At 41.2% G+C, this 21,384-nt stretch overlaps 1 protein-coding gene across 2 annotated transcripts in view; it reads left to right on the top strand.

The window, feature by feature from the left end:
* The window catches only part of RSU1 (Ras suppressor protein 1), a 103,725-nt gene extending 82,780 nt beyond the window's left edge, over positions 1 to 20,945 (top strand). The window contains exon 9 of one of the 2 annotated variants that reach the window (XM_032113372.1): positions 20,471 to 20,945. In XM_032113372.1, the coding sequence (XP_031969263.1) occupies positions 20,471 to 20,573 (103 nt within the window). In that variant the 3' untranslated portion in view covers positions 20,574 to 20,945. Of the gene's footprint in view, positions 1 to 6,261; positions 6,290 to 20,470 lie in introns of those variants that run through there. The other variant, XM_032113383.1, reaches the window with a different exon arrangement.
* The last annotated feature ends 439 nt before the right edge of the window (positions 20,946 to 21,384 follow it).

Here is a 21,384-nt window from a genome sequence, read left to right as displayed (position 1 = left end):
TCAAAACAAGAGTTACTCCTCTTCAGATCCAACCACCGAGAAGCAAAAAGGGAGCACAGATGGAAAGATGAGTATCCTATATAAAAAAAGTGATAAAGGATGAGAAACAGGGAAAGGAAAGAAGAAAGCATAAAAGTGGTACAAGAAGAAGACCAGTAAGAAGATGAAGGCTGACAAGCTGGAAAGAGAAAAGAAATGGGAAAAGCCAAAATCTTGAACGGGAATATAAATGAAAAGGATCGGCTGATTAGGCAAAGGGAAGAGATAGGAGGAAGTGCAACAGTAGAAAAATGGAGCATTTAGTAAAAGCAGAAATCAAGGACACAAATAATCAAAGGGTAGGATATAAGACAATATTTTCTACCTTTTCCTCCCATTACCAATCAGTAGGTGGGAGAGATGTATGATGGGCAAATGTCAAAAGCACAGCCAACTTGCATTTTCTTGCTTGTCCTCTTCTTAGGACTCTGGTTTTCCTTTTTGTGATTTTGGTTCACCATGTTTACTTTGGGTCAACTCCACTTCCTTTAATACTACTAAATTGCTAAACTTAGTGACTGCTTTGAATTACTTAAATCATATTATTTTAGGATCACAGCTTGAACTAACAGGCTTTAAAATTATTCTGAGCCATTTTGAATCATCTCTTCCTCTCGCTTCTAGAAAAATGCCGGTTTCAGTACGTCCCCTCCCCTCTTTTAATCAGTAACTAGCAAAAGCTCTGACTTGATAGCTCAGGTGTGTAAGGGTGTGCAGCCTTCAGTGTAAATACAGTGGTGGTGCATAATCTCAAGCATCTCCCTGTCCCTGGGGTGGTGGCTCTAGAAGAGGTACAGAGCTCCCAGGATTTAGACGCTGACCAAGGTTCATGAGTGTGTGCAAGGATGCAAACCCCGTGGCTGTGCTGTGGCCCACCTTTTTATTTTCTGGCTAACAAAGGTTAGGTAGCATGGAAAGATAAAAGAGCAAGGCTTTTTGAGTGATTAAGCCCTGATACGTTTTTTCTCTCCAGATCAGAGGGGACCAGGGTGTATGCCCTGCCCTTTCCTTTGGGCAATTTCTTCACAGCAAGGGTTCACACTTGTTCACACTTTACAGGGCAATAGGTAGGTTGTTAACTAGTGGCTGTTTTCAGTCTCTTAAGTTGTAGGCCATAACAACAAGAATACATTCTATTTCAAAGGGTGTTTTTTTAAAGGAAAAAATGATTTTTTTTTTTGGCTGAATTCAGGAGGTAGGAGTTAGGCAGCACTTAATGTATTGAATTCAGTGAGAGAAAATTTGAGCATAAGGTACGGAGACATGTAGGTTGGGTTTGGATCAACACATTTGTGTGTGGTAAATTATATACTGTCTCAACAAAAATTACTTTTTCCTTCTGAAAGAAAATGTTTTCTTCATGCACTGGGAGAAGTTACAGATCTCCCATTGTAGCATGTGTAGATTTTTCCGCCATACACATAAACAGAAGTACTATTAAACTAATTTTTGCAAAACTGATATGATTCCTTCAAGGAAGTTTCTTTCTTTCTTCAAACTGTTTTTATTTTACGTGTTGATTATTTTATCTTAAAGCTGTGAACTCCTGGCCTGTTCTTCGTTGTTCTGGTAGGAATAGAAAGTACACTGCAGATACATCCCTCTCTTACTAAGAATCAAGTTAAATGAGATCTTCTTGATTCTCCCAGGCCAGAATTAACGTAAGTACAGAATGAGTGAAAAATGAGGAATAATAACATATAATCACAGCCCATTTAAACAAAATAGCAAATAAGGAGGATGTATCCTGGAAAAAATGTAGGTCAAAGGGAAGTTCTGCTCTTTTGTCCTTGCCTCCCTGTTTTTATTTTGGCCATCTACAGCTGATCTTCAATGCCTTTACTTAGCAGGGATAGCTTTTAAAAAGGAAAGCTCTCACAAGAACCAGGATTTTCAAGGGAAGGTCCACAGTCTGCCTCTAGTGATAGGCAACATGTTTGGGTTTGATTTTGGCTCTTTTACCTGTTCTGGAGTGGGACTTCATTAGGGGCAGCCGTGATGGGTTTGTGACACAGAGCAGTGGAACTGTGTCGGAGACGTGGGGACATCAGCAGGGAGTTTTAGAAATATTTGTACAGGGAAGAGAGGCGATTCTTCAAACATCTGAGATGAATGAGTGCAGAGTGAGCCCCGAGCTGGCTCGTGCTGTTTGCAGGATGCTGGGTGTTGCTATAGAGACCAAGAAAAGGGGAACAGAGAGTTTTGAAGAGAATATCAGCTGGGGCTTTAGTAATGCTAACTTTGCATGTGATGTCTGCCAAAGAACCCTGCTGGGGAGCTGGGCACTAATGTGGTATCAGAGCAGGAGAGCATCGAGGTCATCTGGCATCTGCTAAGAACAGCTGAAGTCACATCTTGGACATACGAGGAGGTGGTGGAAATAAACTCGACTTGTGTTCACATATGCAGGTTATTTCCAAGTTATCTATAGGCACATTTCCTGACAGGGTTAGATAATTGCTTCTGGTTCCTCTCCCGTTTCTGAAAATACTGGGTTTACTGGTAACAGTGACTGCTATGGAGATAATTGTCAGATCCTTAAGTGTCTTGAGATCACCACCCACACATCCCAGAGGCTGCCTAGGCTCTCCTATTTTGTCTGCCTCGTTCTCTTGGCAAATAAAAAAAATGCAGACTGACCTTTTCCTTGTGCTTTGGCAGTCGTTTTGTGCTCTCTGTAGTTTTTTCTGTTGATGAGGAGGAAATGCAGAGTCGACATTGTGGTTGGTTTGTGTTAGTGGCACAGATTTAGGAAGGCAGGCTACATGCACAGCTGTCTTCACTAGAGTCCTGTGTCTGAGCTCTTGGATCTTCAAAGACAGATGCTGAGTGATACTCGTAGGCAGCTGGCTGGACCTAGCACTTATCCCTCAAGACTGTAGGCCCACCCACTCTTCACAGAGCTGCAAATTTCTCACAAAGCTGTTTGGGCCAACTGTTGTGTATGGACTTCTCTCTTCAAGCAGATAGTTTTACCTGTATTGTGTCTAAACTTTACAGTAAGTCACTATCCAGGATTTGCACTAAAAAACTCTTTTGCTTTAATAAGAATTACTGTCTTCTGCTAAATACATGAAGCCCATCAAGTGGGTACAGTACTAAAGATGTCAAGTAAATTAATCATGTGCAGGAAGGAGAGTCAGGACAGAGTTTGTCTCTACAGCATGGAATCAGAATCTGGACAAGACTAAGAACTGTTCAAGATCAAGATACATGACTGCTCTGATATAAAGTAAATAGCATTTTTAAAATTAATGTCCTTGGCATTGGCTGTGTTAATACTTCCCTTTTGCAACATTTATTTTTTCGTTAATGGAGCTAATGTGACTGAGAGATGGATGTGAAGAAGTGACAAGCACCATGTATGTTTAAACGGGGAACAGTCTGCTGCAGTGTGTGCTCATGCTGACTGTGCTTGCTCTTGAAGTAATGGTACTGAAAATCATAAAATAAGGAGAACAGCATTTGAGGGGTATTCTCCTTGCATCATCAAGAGCCCCTCATGTTCTTCTATTCTGTTCCATAAAGGCTTCATGAATTCACATGGTCTGCATGCTCATCTGTTCCTTCATTCCTTCCATGCTCCCTTTTCTTCACTGAAATGAGAGTTGACTGCATGTTTCTTGCAATATACCAGCTTTGTCTTCTTTTGCCAGGGTCAGTTGCTCTTCCATATATGAAGCTTTGTGTGTCTCTTATTCCTCTTTTGACCTCATAGCTGTTCCTTCTTCTCTTCCATCTTTCCCCTAGCTTGGTCTTTCTTCCTCTCCCTGAGGCAGTTTTTTTCTTGGTGTTAGCATTCGTAAACTGTACTTCAAGTCCTTCAAGGATATGGAGGAAATGGGGGTTCTTCTTTGCCAGACTCGTTAACTCTGGCAAAGCAGGTGGCAGCTGTTCCATGGCTCTTTGGTCTATAGACCATTGCCCCCAGACCTGGATGGCTGAAACAGCTGCATTTGCTAGCCAGAGGCAAGAGGTCACAAACTCTGTGCTTAAATGTACCTTTTCCCTCTCATTTTCTTTTTTTTCATCCAAATGAATATAGCATTTTCCATTGCCTAGAACATTCCCTGAAATGTTGGAATTTATCAAATAATCTAGCATCCTGAAATTATCTTGTAATAGACAAAAGCAGGGAGAAATGCCAGTTGTCCATTATAACATCCAGGGATTAAAACTACCCTACTGTACTCACAGGTCAGCAGTCCTTAAGCACAGTTGTTTTTCCGGGCTAAATCAGTTTCCTTACAAAGCTGTTCTACAGACCTGTCTGATAAGTCTTTGTCAACAAATCAGGCTGCCCGTTATTCTGTGAGTCTCTGTCCCACTGTTCTCATTCCTCACCACTCTTTATGTCAGCATTGCATGGGCTTGTGGGCTTTGAGTGACAATGAAGTTTTCTCCACAGCATATATGCATATCCCACTGTGCACTTACACCTTCCAATTCCCACCATCTGATTTGTGGGGGGAGTTTTGTGTTAAAAAATTGACTGATCTATTTTCTTTCCTTTTCCTTTTTTCCTCTGGCTAGGGTTTCCCACGCCTCCATCATATTAAATCTGGTAATCAAAGAGCTGCATAGACATGTCGACTTGCTGACCTGACAGAAAGCATGCACCCCAAAACAGAAGCATTTTCTAGAGCAGGGTAACTACAGTGCTGGAAAGTGATCTGAGCAAACTGTACCATGAGCACTAGACTAGGCAAAGAAGTAAAGTTCATATACCTTTGTCTTTGATTACTGAGGTTTACTTACGTTTATTCTGAATTTGCAGTGTGGTTTTGTATTTGTGACTTCAATTCTACTTTGGTTGGGTTTTCTTGTTTGGTTTTTTATGAAAGGATTTATTTGCTTTTTGTTAGACAGAAAGCTAATAAAACAGAAAAGGGAAATTTTCTTGAACAGAAAGAAATATTAATTGTTCTGGAGCTTGTTTCTTTTTAGTGTCAGTGTAAAATATGTCAAAAAGACTTGTAGTTCAGAAGTTGACATGGAGCATAAAAAACTACTTGAGTGTACTAGTATTTAACTTTTGAATTAAAAATTTTTCATTAATTCAAAAATACAGTATATATATTTCAGTTTGGAGTTCAATCTTGGTCCAGTTTACTTCCTGTGATAAAGCCTGCAGTCCATTGCAGCCCAAAGAGATTCAGAGAGAGTAGTTGTTCACCATAGTATCATTTCTCAAAGATAAGTTATGCAGCAGTAAAGACAAGTTCATAAACTATATTGCATTGCTTTAGTAGCAATGCTTTAGGTTCTACTGGGAAGGCAAATTCAACACTGAGGCCTTCCCCAAGGTTTATTAAACTGTCCTAGAAGCTACCAGTGTCTTTTTTTTTTTTTTCATTTTTTTTGGACATTTTTCTAAGCTCAGTAGTGGGAGAGGGAAGAAGAGGATGGTCTTTTTTTCTTGGTCTTCAGTTAATCTTTCTGACTTTCTGCTTCCACTAGCATGCAGAAGAATCATACTATAAGAAGAAAATGACTCTCTTTACTTGATTGACTCAAACACGTACAGCTTTTTATAGGGTCGCCATTTTTCTTCAATAGTATGCATCTTTGTCATAGTTTAAAAATTATCTAGAAATAGTACAGTTACAGTTCTTAAAATTATGTGCAGCTACAAACAATATGTACCATCCACATTTTCCATATGTTGAGACAGTGTCTAGTTTTATGTGTGTAGTAAAAAACTATAAGGGGTAAACAGTCAATTGAGTGGAACTTAATTGAATTCTGAAAAAAATCAGGATCAAAGTACTTCACATTTGTATTCAAAAGAATTTTAGGAGAAAATATTTTTCAAGCCCTCATGTGGTAATCCTGAAATATTAGGTCTTTCTGGCCTTTGCAAGCTCTACAAATGCAGTGTTGGCACCAGATGATTTGTGTATTTTTATCTTTAATTGATTAATTTTTTTCTTAATAATTTCAGGAGATCTTTAAGCAGCTCTCATTTTTGCTATTTATCTCTGGGTTTCGTTTTAAGTAGAATGTAGGAATATTGAACTATTCCTGATCTAGCTTCTAGCTGATGTTGCAGTCTCTTTAGAGACATAGTTCAAACTGCAAGTTACAAGACAGAAAGATTTAAAGAAGGTTAAGAGGGAGAGTTTATGTCTTCACTGCCTATGGAGGTATATCTTCTACAGCACAAATGCAGTTTTCATGTGAAATCCAAGGCGCAGATTTTTTTTTTTTTTTTGGCCACAGTATCTCTGGGTGATTTGAGATCCACTGAACTGTCTAGCTACATCATGGTAAGTGCAGCTTTGTCCCTGTGAAGGTGTTACAGAGAGGGAGTAAACAAAAGCTACTTCTCCTGTAGTAAAAGCCTCATTTTGTTAGTAAGATATAGCCAAGCAGAGAGCTGCTGCCTAGTCTTTGAGTCATTTTTTAACTTTCACTGCCTTTAGATAAATCCTAGGAGGTGAACATCAGGAAATCAAGAGCAATCTCAAGAATGCAAGAACAGTCATGGTGAAAGGATCCAGATGTTTCCCCTGTATGGGAGCAACAGTGTGGATCTTGAACCTCATGAATCCCTTTTCTGAGTCCTGTTTTCTAGAGCATGTGCTAATCAAGGGGGAAGCTGTCTGGAAACACCATTAGACAGCAGCCTGTCCACTGTGCAGTTGTTCAACTGAGGATGCATCTTTTCTGTATCTGAAAACATCTGTCGGTCAGCTTAGAGCACTGAGCAGTGAGCTGAAAGCAGCTGGGTGCTTCAGTGGAAATACAGCTCTGCTGAGTGCTGGAGAATACATTACCTGAGATGAGACTAAGGGAAGCAAGCCATCTTCTGTGTATACTCTCACTTTGGCACCAAGCAGCTTTCTGGCTTATAGGGACTCCAATGTTTCATCTACATGAGCACCTCTATTGATGCTGCTCATTTTGATTGTCATAATAGAACAGAAAAAAGCAGGCGAAAACACAGTGCCAAATTCTCCAGGGCCTGAGTATCTGCATACAACTGTTGTGTCTAGGCAAAGTTGGTATTTATAAGGGGTCTGGAGTGGTGAAGAAATGAGGCATGCTATGAGGGAGAAGATGTTTTAGGCCTTAAAGAGGGGTTGATTTGTGGTTATTACTGCTGCCTTTGATCTGCCAACAGGGATCTGAAACTAATCCACCAGAGCAGCACAAGTCTGATATATAAAGCCAGATGGAGATGCCAGAATAGGTTATGCCTGCTGTCTTTGACACTGCCTTATCATGAAGTGATAAAACAGGTAGTACAAAGCAAAGCAGGCAGTGTGCACTGCAGGAATGCTGCCAGCGGTGTGAAGTGACTGCCAATTGTTAAAGCCACTGCAGGATCAATTAGCCATTCACAGCATTACCCTGTCCTGGTGAGAGGCTGAGGCATGCGACCGCACAGAGCACTTGGTGCCATACAGCCCTGAGCATCTCTGGTGCTTCCATGCTAAATTGAGGGAGTAGAAAATGCAGAGTCCCTGTATTTCAAAAGTAATCCCACGAGTACATATGGCCATAGAGGTAAAAAACAGTGTTTGCATAAGGACTTTTACTTCATACCCATGCCATACTTTTACCCCAGCTATGGAGTGTATCAAAGTGAATTTCATTCAAAAATGTGCTGTAAGCAGTGAATATGGTCTAGCTGCTGAGATGTTGGTGAGATTTTATTCCTTCTGGTTTCGTTTTGTTTAGAAATTAGTGCAGTTAGGGACTTAGTATAGCTATTAATTCTCTATAGATCTCATCATCATCTGAGTCAGCAAGCTCGTTGCATAAGAAGAGTTTTATATAGATGTTGGATCAATTGGCAGTAAGTTGTCAATGAATGTGTCTCCTAGACACTGCAATTGACTGGTAAATGAAGTGCATTCTCAGTGACAGAGAGCTGTTGACAAACCTTTTGTCACTTTGCTTTTCCCACTCCTTCATTTCTCATAAATCTGCTCCATATCACAAGCTTGGGGAATGCTGGAATTTGAATCATAGAAGTACAAAGGTTGAAAAAGACCTTTGAGATCATTGAGACCAACCGTGAGCACAGCACTGCTAGTCTGCCACTAAACCATGCCTCTAAGCACCACATCCACACATATTTTGAGTACTTCCAGAGACAGTGATTCCACCATTTCCCTGGGCAGTCTCTTCCAGGGCTTGACCACTGTTTCAGTGAAGAAATTTCTCCTAATATCCAATCTAATATCTTACCTTTCACAAGTAAAGGAGTGCCTGTTTGCTACCTTGTCTGCATAGACTGGGATTTGGAAAACATGTTAATAGCCTGTTGGTTGAGAAACCAGAAAGAAAGAGCCAAGGACCATGTTTGCCCTCCCTGCAGTGTGTTTTCCAGCCTGTTTCAAAGAAGATGCAAAGTAGATGATCTGCAGTTTGTCCACCAAGACTGCAGTATTGTGTTTGGCTCCCTGTTGTTTCACTCTTTCTGCCTTTGTCGTTGCTGTGGCACTTAGACTGATTCAGTGCTTGTGTTTTCAACTCCATGTTCCCTTTCCTGTTGCCCAGAAGAAGGTGGAATCACTAGTTTATTTTACATCATGCTTGAAGGTTCCCGTGGGTGCCTTTTGCAATTATCTGATGAGTAAACTAGTTCTTGTCCTTTTCAGTAAAAGTTCCATATTTGTTCCTTTAACTCATGAGCATTCATAAGCACCAACAATTTAGGATAAGTGCTGCCTACCTACAGCAAAAGGATGTTGAGCAAAACCAGATCAGTATGCATAATCCCACCTTCCTTGCAAGAGAAACTATTTTGGTCAATGCATGCATTAAGATGTCACAGGGTGACTCATTGGCCTTAGCTATTACTAGCACTTGATGAGAAAGCGTAATTTTCACTCCACTGTTCATAGCCAGCCTAGATGTTGTTCGTATGTTGTTATACATAGTTTGGGGTTTGTAAGCCATACTGCAACTGCAGTTTGCCTTTTTGTTTGCATGGACAAGACCTTAAAGGCCAAACCTTGAACCCAATGAAATCAGAAGCAAAACTTGTATTGATTTTGTTGAAATCAAAATCAGGCTGACACTGTATTGCCATTTCATCTTGACAGACACTGGGGGAGAAGAAAGCCTTTCAAAAGGCTTTATGTTGTTCACACTGTGGGCCCTGAAAGACAGTGAGAGCAACTTGGGAAGTCATGCAGATTGGATGTCATCAGAATTTAACTGATGTCAGCGTTACTGCTCTTTTCAAGCAGGTTGGTCAGCTTCCTGCTTTTCAAGAGGGAAGGAAGCCAATGTAAAAATCTGCCATAGATTAGGGATGAGTATTCACATAGTAAGTGAGACTTCTTATCTCACCCACCTCATCTAGCACTATGGAACACAAGTCTAGGAATAACACTGCTGTCAAGAAAACATGACTCTATCACAGTTTGTTTTTGGTAGATGAAGGGAAGCCCAACCCTTTGCTCAAGGTGTTAATGGCATGAAAAAATACTGTGTGATGTTCCTGTTGTTTTAAAACCACCTCCAACTGTGAGCAAGTTTGTTTTACAGAACAGACCTTTAAGAAAGAGGACAAACTAAAAAAGAAATTGTAAACATTCAAACAAATGTTAGTGTCTTGTGTTACTCGGGAGCTGGTTCAGTTTGCTGATTACTCAGTTTCAGTGTGGTCTGAGTAATGATGAGCTGACTAGTGAGCCTAATTTGGGGTAATTCCCTAAGTGCTTTGAAGCATAGCAAAGCCAGAAAAACTCTAATGAAAAATAATAGAAAGGTAGCTGGGGGCTTAACTTATGATCTCTGCTCATTACAGTAAGCGACATTTTCATTGCAGTGTTGCCATAAAGATTATTGGCTGCCACATAGCATAGGTCCCTCCTGAAAAGATTCTGGAACAGCTTTGTTGGCACAGTAAAAGCCATGGAAAATCACCAAAGATTTGCTTGAAACCCAGTAATTGTTTGCCAAATACTAAGGTTTTGAAGCTTTGTACAAAACTGGCTGGAAAATTAGGTGAAGAGTCTGTATCATTTTATTATATGGTTTCTGAGTGACCATCTTTGGTCTTCCACAGTAAAGTTACATAACCGGAAAACCACTGTATTGATATTTTTTGCTTCCATATAGAACTGCTTGGTCTTCGGCTTTCAGCATTTCAGCATTTTAACATGTATGATGACAATGATTTTGAAATTGGCTTTGAATCACTTTTTTCCTTTGCATGTATGTTGATCTGTCCGAGCACAACTTACCAGGTGTCTGTAAGGTTGATCTAATTGGCATGTTTGTGCCCATGTTGGCCAGGGAGTAGTTGAAAGGCTTGTGTTTGGAAACTGGAGAGACCCACACTGATCTGTTAAGCATGCTCAAAAACTTTGTCCAAGAACAGCTTTTCTGGAAAGTGTATCCATCATGAGTTAAACAAAGCCAACTCATGTGGCTGAGTGAAATTGGAATGTCTGAGATGTGTAGCACTTCAGATGTGGTCCTTTGTGTCAAAAAGCAACATTTTCATTGCAGTGTTGCCATAAAGTGAAATGAGTTTCTTCCATTCTTCATCTTCCTGGTAGTGCTTTTAAGCACCTAAATCCAGTGTCCTGGCGGAACCAAGTTAATTCCTTCGCCGATGGCAGTGAGCAGCTGCTCCATATCCCTGTTCCATTGTCCTGTCAGTAGCAAGGCTAACCAGACTCGAAACACGTATGTACACATGGCCAGCCATGGGCAGATTAGCATGATGGGGGACAGACTGCATTCCTCGATACATTTCCATGCAATGCTCAGGGAAAACCCTATGTCAGGGATCCCTCTTGATACCTGGCTCCCCAATCTTGATGTTTCAAATATCAGGCCCCCAGACCCAGTTTTACCAGCCAACACCCTTCAGTCCTTTGGAGGGCTGATCCTAGAGCCCCTTGGTTGCTCCAGTCCATCCTATTGACCAGCTGATCTGTCTTGAACTTTGCTGATGGGACATGCATGCATGCTGCCAAAACACAGGGCACACTCACACAGAAAACAGCTAGAGACAGGGTTTTAGGCAGGAAAAAGTAAAGGTGATTTGGCACAGAGTTCTGCCAAACAAGTGTTCTGACCTCCTCCTGCTTGCACACTATTGACCTCATTTATCCCCTGCCTCATCCTCTCTCCTTTTCCCTGCACTTGTACTCTGCTGTCATCCTTGGTCACTCACTTCCACTCTCTCAGTCTGTTCCCATAAGAACTCACAAGTCCTGTATAATCCTTAAATACTCTTGTTCAATCCCAAAGCTCTGTCTAAGCATCCCACAGTAAATCCTGTGCCCCTTTTACACAGTGGTCCCCAGAGCTCACAGAGCCTTCCAGAATTTCTTGTGTTGGCTCACACAAATGGGTTGTGTGACAAGACTGGGACTTCTTCCTTTCCCTTTGAGGGTCTCAGAGGTGGTGATTCAGAGGGGTTGGTTTGGTTGAGTTTCCCACCTTGTCACTGTGTCCGTTGTCACTGCTCAGTCCTTGTGTTTAAGGAGCTGTTGGAGAGTTGGCCCTGCAGCCAGTTGGGGTGGCAGAGGCGGACACCCTGGGAGAGGCGTGTGAGCCAGCCCAGCAGAGCAGGGCAGCTATATAAACCCTGTGTTTGGGGAATTGCAGTTTGCTGAATGGTCTCCATGCTACTGCCAGTGAAACTGGTCATCCTCAGTGTGCAGCAGAGCAGGCTCAGATTAACTCAGACACTTCAATTTTGCTTAAATAAAAAAAAGGGAAAAAGAGACTCTGTATCAGTATTTCCCCAGAGTCCCTTCTATACATTTTATTGGTACAGTTCGTCTAGTTACTGGAAAAGAAATACATACCTGCCAGACACAGAGTAGCTTAAAGAAAGTTCCCTGGCTTGCACTTGGATATTTTTGCCCTCTGTTTTCCTTTTTTTAAATGTTAATTAGGTGCACAGCAAAATGCATGTAATAAATCAATAATAAAGATTATGTAAGGGCATTTATCTGAGCAGCAGTGTAGCATTCAGAAAGGAAAGTGAGCACTGTTTTACTGAAGCCCAAAGGACTCCACATGGACAACAACATTAAAATAACATAAGAATGAAAAATACTGTGCTCAGCTGTCTTCAGGAGGACGTCTGTGTTGCATGCCAGTGTGTTTCTCTTCTGTGTTTGCTGCCTGCCCAGGGTTAGTTTGAGATCAGGCAGGTGGCCTTGAGTGTTATCCCAACGTGGGTTGGGGAAATGGAGCAACTGTTGTTTTTTCTATTGCATGCTCACAAATTACAAATAAATAAAGAGAAGAGTTGTGATGATACAGATGACTTCAGTAAACAGAACACACTTCTTTCTCACTTGAGTAGTCTTTTTCCTTCTTGGTGGTGCATTTTTCTCTGCAGCTACCTGTGCTGGCATCTGCCAAAGAATCTGAGCATGCTCTGCAGTTTCTGTGGCTCCTGATTGCTTTTGATGAATTAGATGTAGGATACCATTTGTTCTAGTGGATACCTCAGCCCTCAGAGTTTAAGATGATGCCTGTATCTGGCACTCTGTTGTTTCTTCTGGTCCTAAGTAGGAAAGCACTATGTGATCTGTGAAAACAAGTAGAAAATTATTCCACTGCAATCTGTGGGAATTCTTACCCTTAGGAACTTCAGTTTCTGGCCTATGCAGTTTTTTGTGCCTGGGGTGGATTCAGGGACTGGTCTGCATGTGTATGCTGAACTCATTGTTCCATTCGAAATGGAGCATGAGAAGGGAGATCAGGCCTCCTGAATGTGCTTGAAGATCTGCGTCCCAGGTGAGAAATTCTTCAGAACTGAAGTAGTCTGGTAGGACTATCCACATGTAGAAACAAATTGTTCTCTCCCTGGTCCCTCCAGCTGTTGTTTCATTATACTGGGCTAGCTGGGAGTTGTTTTATCAGCATAATGGATTCTCTAGATGAAATCTTAATTCCTGTTTGTCTCTGTTTTGAAAGAAATAAAGATAAGCATACCCTGTCCTTTCCATCTTTGTGACAGTTCCATGACAGCCCCCTCCCCGTGTGTCTCTCTGGATCTGTAGCACAGCTGAAGATTTTCAGTGTTGGGCTCCCTGGGTATTGAGATAGGTCTGACTTTCAGAACCTAGTGCTAGTGCTTTCAAAATTGTGTCTGCCAAAAGCCACACTTCTTGTAAGGTCTTTCAGGTTGGGTATGCAAAGTCATTAGCCAGCTTTGCAAATCTTGGTCTGTACATTTTCCTTTTAAAAAAATCCTTTTTTTTGCTAGGCTTCTATGAGCTTCCAGCTGTGTTTCCTAACAAGCCTCACATTTAAAGTACTTGCTTCAAAAGTATGCTAGCCTCAGAGAATATAAGGAGAAGGCTTTCTTTTATTACTGTGTATTAATTAGAGAAATACCTAACACCTGCTTGGAATTCCTTTATGGAAAAAAAAAAATTAGTTCCCCATAACATGCAAGATGGTGAGTAAAGAAGCAAGGATTAAATTAATCATTTTAAGAGCAGATGTGTCTGTCAGAATTACAATTATCCATCAATTGCCAGCCCTATAGGAGATCAAGTGTTTGTAAATCATAGTTGCCTCAGCTCAAATCTCCCCTCACTGACGTGTCGGGTCAGGGACCTCTGAGCTGAGGCCAAAGGTCTCTCTGGTCAGGGTCTGTCTCTGACAGTAACCTATAGGGATAGAGGGTAGGAAATGCGGCACTTAGAGGTTGAGTCTTTCTTTTCTTCAGGTGTATAGAGCAGCAAATGTAAAGGGAATAGACTGGGGTAGAGGGGTCCAGCAGAAGAGAGCCCTGTGGAAAACCAAACAGTGAAGTAGCCAGTACGAGACTCATGGGATTTATTTTGGAGGATGCATGTTCTACATGGATGGTGCAACAGTGAGTTCCAGAAAGTTTTGGTGGAATACTTTTTTTTACTTGCTGAGATTTGGAGTGGTTTTAGGCAGGAATTCTGAATAAGTCAGCTTTGGACTGCGTGACTCAGCAGAGTCTCTAATGTAAGGTAGCTAACAGCTTGTGAGAGTGCAGAGTGGGAACATAGAGGGAGTGGTTGGGTGGACTCCATGTAGCATTTTAAAATAGCTAAACAGGGGAGTCTGCGTGTTAGCTAACTACCCACTGTCCGCTGTAGCTGGTGAAAATCTTTAACAGAGCAGTGCAGCTAAGCATCTCACAACAGACACTTGCACTTGATCACCCAAAACGCTCTTTGCTCCACTGGCTTCATTAGCTAGATCTCCACTGACTGGGAGACATGGGCTTGGATACATATCTCTCCACCCATGCTGAATCCTCTTCTTCTTATCTAATTTGGGCTCCAAAAAATGAAACTAGCCAAAAAATAAATGAGCTAATCCAAGATGGGAAGAGATGATCAGTTCCCCTTCCCAGTGCCTGTGGGGTGAAGACCCAGAAAAGCTTTGAGGGTATTAGGGATTTCTGGTGATGCAGAAAGTCTCTTTGAAAGTTGAAATGCAGGACTTAGGAGGAATTAGGGAGAGTGGTGACAGGCAAAGTCTGCAGGAACTTCGGGTTATGAAGATAATTGAGGCAGGTAAGAGGAACAGAAAAATAACACTGATTGTTGCACTTGGGAGTGTCTCGGGGCTGGGCTCTGGCATTTGGAGAGGGACAGTCTGAAGTATTAGGCATCTCAGAGTGTCAGTGGGCTGTAGAGGAAGGCACGTTGTTAACAGACCTAAAAATAGCGGAGCAGTTTCACAGCACATTGAGAGCTGCAGGGTCAGTGGCCCAGAGGCTCTTGCAGCACGTGGCACTGCCAGCACCTGCCCACTTCATCCAGCCAGTGCTACCTCCATCGTAGAACGGGAGGAGAGAGCTGTACAGACACAGGCAGGCCAAAGCTGAGGGGTTTTGAAGAAACTTGTGAGAGCTTCAGATGATGAACATCACTGGCATTGCTGCCATCTGCTCTCAGAGCACTTGAAAACAAAGGGCAAAATATCAGCTGAATAAAAGGAATCGCTCATGTCTGGTTTTTCTTTGTTAAGAATCCTAAAGCTGCAGTTTGCTGTTCGGGTGTAAGGAAAACATATACTGGTTTCACTTACCCATGCAGTGTTCCTCTTCAATGAGATGATCTGACTGACGTCGCAAAGACTAAAAACATTATTGGTGAACTACCAATATAATATACTTGCATAGTAATTTTTACCTCCACTGTTTTCTCTCACTGGTACATGACTGACAAATTAAATTCCAGTGTCCGTCCCTTTCCTGGGAGAGGGAATATGTGGTTTGAGGGGATTACATGTTAGCAGCTCCCACATAGAAAAGGTCAGTTCCAGTCACTCAGAGGGGATACCAGAGCAGCAATTAGCTGCTCAAAAACTGCTGTGGCAAAAGCACCTTGCAGTAAGTGCATGTGAACTGTAACTAAGGCAGGGTAGCCAGCATGTATCAGTCATGCAAACACTTCTTTCAGCTTTGGATTTTTAGTGATACCACCACCGATTCAGCCTTTCCCCTCTCCGGCATCATCACCTGGGGCTTAGGACTGTCCTGTTGAGGTCACTGTGAATACCAACTTCTGAAGCTTCATCTGAATACTAAGTATCTGCCTGACCCTGAGCTTCAGCTTTTGAAAAATCAAGCAAAGCTGGAATGTTTCACCTTTGTTTCCCTGATTACAGTACATAGTTGGAGGTAGCATCTCTCCAGGACCATATTTAACTGTGTGGTCTTTTTTCTACTGCGTATTCAGCCTGTGGGTCTGTTACAGACATCAAGTGAGACCAGTGCGTTTCTCATGGCTCAGTCTTGAAATCTTTTTTCAAAATGCTTAAACTCAAAAAAATCAATGTGTGCATCAAACACTTTGCACTAGTTTCCTAGCTTACGCAAGTTCTCTCTTACCTCTGGGAGCATGTAGCCCTTGGCTAGTGAGAATTTTGTTGTACAAGAGAGGAAAATTTGAGTCAGTTGTGCTGAATTTGTTTTTGAAAGTGACTCTTTTGACCCTTATGAATTTAAGAATTTTAACTATGGTTCTGTTTTTAAATCCAGAGATTTTGGTAGCAAGACTGTATGCTTTCAAGTTACAAGGTTCCATGCCTGATCTTACACTGTAAATTGCAACATTTAGCAATTTGTGGTTTAATTTAGAAGGATTACCTACTTTCCTAAATGCTTAAGTAATGCAGCAAGCTGTGGTTATTGATTCTCTCTGAATTTATTACAAGAAAGCTGTATTCACTCTCTCCTCTTGGGAATGCCTCTCCTGAACTGCATGCTTGCTAGTGACAGCTTAGGCCCCTGATACATAACCAGAGACCTTGCCTAATATCCTTGCAACTACTTAGGGAATTTTTATTAAGTAAAAGCATCATTAAAGTAGACAGAATGATGAAGTTTAATGAGCATCTTTCTCACTTGATGTTGTTAGTTTTGCCGCTGCAGCAGCCATGCTGCTGTCGTTTGTTACTTCCAGTGGGGCAGGTGGAAAATGCAGGAAGATTTTGTTTGTGTTTATATCTGCATACAAAGAAACATTTTTGTTCATGAAAGATACTTTTAAAAATATATACAAGGAAAGAAAGCTACTCAGAGTCTCTGTCTGAGGGCTTTCTGCACTTTCAGTCTTGCATGTAAATCTCCCCTTTAATTTTAATGGAATGAGAAGTCTGCCTGCAATACTGTGGCTGCTAAGTCTACGAAGGTTCTGCAGTTTGTGAGCTGTGGTTATAGTAACCAGCTTCTTACTGTTACTGCAAACTGAAAACATCTCAAATATTTGTTTGCACTCCAGATTTTGTCCTTCAGCGGAGGTTTCAGCCTTCAAGCTGTGTGTAGTGTCCTGCTCAGAGCTGTACCAGCCCCGTGAACAGGTGACGTTCCAAAATATCAAGTGAGAAGGCACTGCCATGAATGTGTTATCAGCACTTATCTCACAAATCTGCCTTGAAACCGTAGCCACAATCTGCGTCAAAATTATTTTGTGTGTTTATGGAGACAGTCTGCCTTGGCTAAGGGTCTAGTCATGCAAACAGCTATGTCAAGGTGCCATCCTCTAGCGCATCACCATCCGTCAGCTGAGCAGCAGAACTGTCTGTGTACATGTCTTCAGCTGACCTCTGCTGCCAAGGATGATGTGCGTCTCTGCCTAACATGTCTGACTCTGTGTTCATGCAGAGCAAGAGCATGTACATCGTTTGTACAGCTTGGCTGCAGCTGTTTCTGTGGCCGTGTCTTTCCAGTAAGTACTGAAATTATTAAAGACTTTATGCAAACTTCACATCTATTAAAACTAAAGCTTTATAGGTTTTGTGGAAGTCAGATAGTTGCTTCTCTCGATAGCTGCTGATAATCTCCATTGGTGTTTTTATTTTGCTTTTTTCTTTCCCTTTGGCTTTTTTTTCCCTTGGAGCTATAAAAGTGGTATCTGTTATTGTACCAGAAGTTCATTGAAAATTTGGAATTCTCTTTTCCTTGCTGTAGCAGAAGACAAATTCTGTCCCAGAGGCATTATCACAGTCATTATTGTGTTTAAGTATTGTTGTGACACCTTATGTCTCCTCACATATGATGTACGCCAACAGAATAGAGAGACCCTGTGTATGAAGGCTTGTATAATCTAAGTAAGTCTGATCCTTGCTCTTTGACTAGCAGCCTACATGATAGATTGTAAAGCACTCATTTTCAGTTGGGATAGCAATGTGCATTGAAACTTCCTCTCATTTTGCCAAGGAAACCTAAGTAGATATATTTGATTTTCTTATTTCAAACCCATTAATTAGTTTGCTGAATGAAACTTTGGTGTTGATGCTGATAGAAGTGGTTGGACATGAAAATAGGTAAAAAGAATGTAAAATTGCTGTAGATGCCTTCAACTCATGTACATCTATTACTACTAATGTAGTATTTGCATGGGGCAAAGGGAGTTGCTGGGGCACCAATAGCACTGAATATTGTAAGGAGCAAATACCAAAAAAACCCCAGAAGTACCTACAGGTCAATTGTTATTTTTACTGCTTAATGCACTCAGTAATGGCTGCTGGACCTGTTTTTGCAGTCAAAAGGCATTGCCCAAGTAGACTTTACCAGAACTCTGAAGTTCATTCAAAATTGTCATTATTCTGGTTTTCTGCATTTCAAAAGCATCTGTGTAGTCAGTAGAATTCCCACCACACCCTTTTGCTTTGGGAAGTTCACTAATCTGAGCTCTACCAGTCCACAAATTTGAACATTTGCCCTGAGAAGGGAGGAAGTGAGAGGCAGAATGAATACCAAAAGGATCACCTGAGAGGGAAACTTACATAAAGTTTCCAGAGTAAAAAGGAGGAACCTAAACCAGCTTGAGAAAAGGGGGGTATGTAACAATTGAGAGCCACTAAAGCTGTTTCAGTCCTCTTTGGGTTGGCACTAACAGGACAAAGGAGATATGGGGCAGCAGGATGTGGAACGCAGGACAGTGACCGGGGACTTCTGTTCCTATCCACGAAGGATTTTTGTGCTCAGATACAGTGGATCACTGGATTCTCTGTTAATTCAGTGCTTAAAGTCCCAAATGGGTACTTTAAAAGAGCCAAAAACTAGCTTGAATGTTAATTTTGTGTTTACCTAACTAGTGCTAACTTCTAAGAGTTACAAAATTACTGCTGACAGTGGTTCAAGTGCTGCACTGCCTATCGTTGAGAACAAGATGCTGCTTGTTCCCTGACTTTTTCTATCCTGGGTCAGTTTCTGATAGGACAACCTCCTTGAATGTCACTTCTGTGTTCTTCTACAGTGATAGCTTTTCATAATACTGAACCCTCTCCTTCCATAGACTCCCTCCCTTGACTCACTTAACACCTTCCAGAACAGGACAGTTATATAGGATGTATGTTTGATTAATATATGTACTGTGTACTTGGATAAAATACAGCCTTGTGCTGCTGGAGCTCTATCTCTTATGAAATAAAAGAAAAATATGTGTATTGTAGCTAATACGAAGCATGTAGTTATCACAGAGGGTCAGGGCTCTCTGCATTCATTGGGAAATCGCACCTGATCCCTTGTTGACAGTAGGTGATGACACACGTAAAATTTCAGTGAGGTGAAGTAATGTCATAGTTTACAGTTGTATTTTCCTTGAGCAAGGCTGTTTTGGCTACAGTACACCTTGACAGCAGCCTGCTTAGTAGCATGATGTAAAACTTCAGCTGCTGAGAAGGTGAAAGCAAGCACTGCCTCTCCACCCCACCCTACAAGGAGCTCTAATCCCATTCCACAGTCCAGGGAACTGTGGAACCCCAGGGCTGAAGTATCTTCCAGGTACAGCAACATAAAGGTCACAGCAGATGGTAGCTTTTAACATTCTGACATAGAATTAGAGTAGTAAATAAAATAGAGACACAGAATCACAAAGGTTGGAAAAGACCTTCAAGATCACATGTAACGGTGACTTGGGAAGGCAACATCATCGCTCCAAACATCCCCCCCTTCCTTCTTCCCCCAGCTTTATATGATGGGCAGGATGTGGTATGGTCTGGGATATGCCTTGGGCCAGTTGGGGTCAGCTGTCCTGGCTGCATCTCTTCCCGACAACTTGTGCACTCCCAGCCCTCTCACTGGTGGGGTGAGGAGCTGAAAAGGCCTTGGCTCTGTGCAAGCCCCAATTAGCAATAACTAAAATATCCCTGCATTATCAACACTGTTTTCAGTGTAAATCCAAACCACAGCCCCATACCAGCCACTATGAAGAAAATTACGCCAACCAAAACCCACAAAGTGCATCTTCAAAAAGCACTTTATGTCAATAAGGGAAGTTAAGTTTGAGCTGTGTTTATTTTGGGTAGGTTTTTAATTTAGTTTAATCAGGATTACTCATAAATTATCTATTAATTACTATGTGATATTTAGCAAGATCCTCTCAGCCATGTGGTCCATTTAGCTTCACAGTGAATGCTAGCTGTCTTAATTGTAGGATACTTTGTCAACATTTAATCAGTGGTACTTACTAATGTGGCATTGATGTGTTGGTAGCTGTCCCAGTGCTATCAATCATGTGTGAGCAGCAAAGGCAGCTGTGACACCATTGCTCTCTGTCACATTATCAAGCCCCTGGGTTTTCTGGTAGGGATGATGCTCACTTTGCTCTAAGCAGGCACTCTATCTCTCCAGTTCAACCCAATTTTTGTCACTGTCTACTTGAATACACATCCTTATAGCCTTCTGAGCCTTAATCCCATAACTGCAGAATAAAGGTTGCTAGTTTCTGAAGGCAAAACTGATTGCTCCTTCACTGCTCCAAAGGCCTCCTCTTCCCTGATGTTACTCCCCTGAAAAGTCATGAAAAACCAAAGTCACAAAAAACCAAATGTTAATGACTGCAGCTTGAGATCTGATTAAAAATTCAGTGTGTTGAGACAAAATAAAGACCCTTTTTTATTATTTTTAGTAACTAGATGCTTTGTTTAATGTGCTGCAGAGCAAAAGTCTGTGTTTAATGGTTAGATCAAAATTTTTTTTCTCCTTTCCTTACAGTCTTTATGGCAGACACATGCAGGCAAACCCTGAACCTCCAAAGAAGAGCAATGACAAGTCAAAGAAGATCAGCCGTAAACCTCTGGCAGCCAAGAACAAATAAGTGCCTGGCTTCTGCCTCTGTTTTCACATCTTCTATGTTGCTTTTGCTTGTGCCTGTAATATTTTTACACATCTCCTGTTACGTATAAGAAAGCAGGGATTAGAATTAAATGCAATTTACTATGTATAGTGCTTTAGAAGATACTGCTAGAGGGAAACAAAATTACATATGCTCCTAATTGTGGTCATATTTATGTAGCCATTTAATACATCACTGTCAAACATATTTCAACTTTCCTATTGTTATGTATATTAATGTCCTCTTTTCACATGTGTCACATCCTGTTAATATTGGGGAATTTGCACTTATACTATACAATACTAAATTTCATATGATATTCCAAGTGATTTTAATAAAGCTCTTCATTTCTATTGTTGTTTAGTTTATTCAGGAGAACTTCTGAAATGGAAATTCCTTGAGGAATGTGTCCAGTTTTCTGTAATGCATTGATTTCTTCTGTAGGAATGTGGTAGCATTTTATCTGATACAAGTTAGTTAAAATGCAAAGCATTCTGTTCAAGGAGTGAAAAATTTTAATCATTTTCTTTTTTTATGTTGCTGTGTACTGCTCTTTTTGCCTTGAAGGTTATTTTGAAATCAAGGAGTAGGGAAGGGGAGAGAGGAAAGAAAAAAAATTGTCTTTGTAGAGAGCTGCCAATTGCCAGACTCAGTTTGGGGAAGAGAACTTTGTCATTTGAAGAAACTGGTACTTCTGCCAATTTTTCAAGTGATTTTTTTTCTTTAGGCAGAAAACCCAAATAATATGTTTAATCTCTGCTGAAAGTGCTTGTATTGAAGAGCTATTCCAAAT

Source organism: Corvus moneduloides, chromosome 1 (assembly GCF_009650955.1).
Source record: "Corvus moneduloides isolate bCorMon1 chromosome 1, bCorMon1.pri, whole genome shotgun sequence".
In the NCBI taxonomy this organism is placed as follows: domain Eukaryota; kingdom Metazoa; phylum Chordata; class Aves; order Passeriformes; family Corvidae; genus Corvus; species Corvus moneduloides.
Note: the sequence above shows the minus strand (reverse complement) of the source record. Positions and strands in the feature narration are given on the sequence as shown.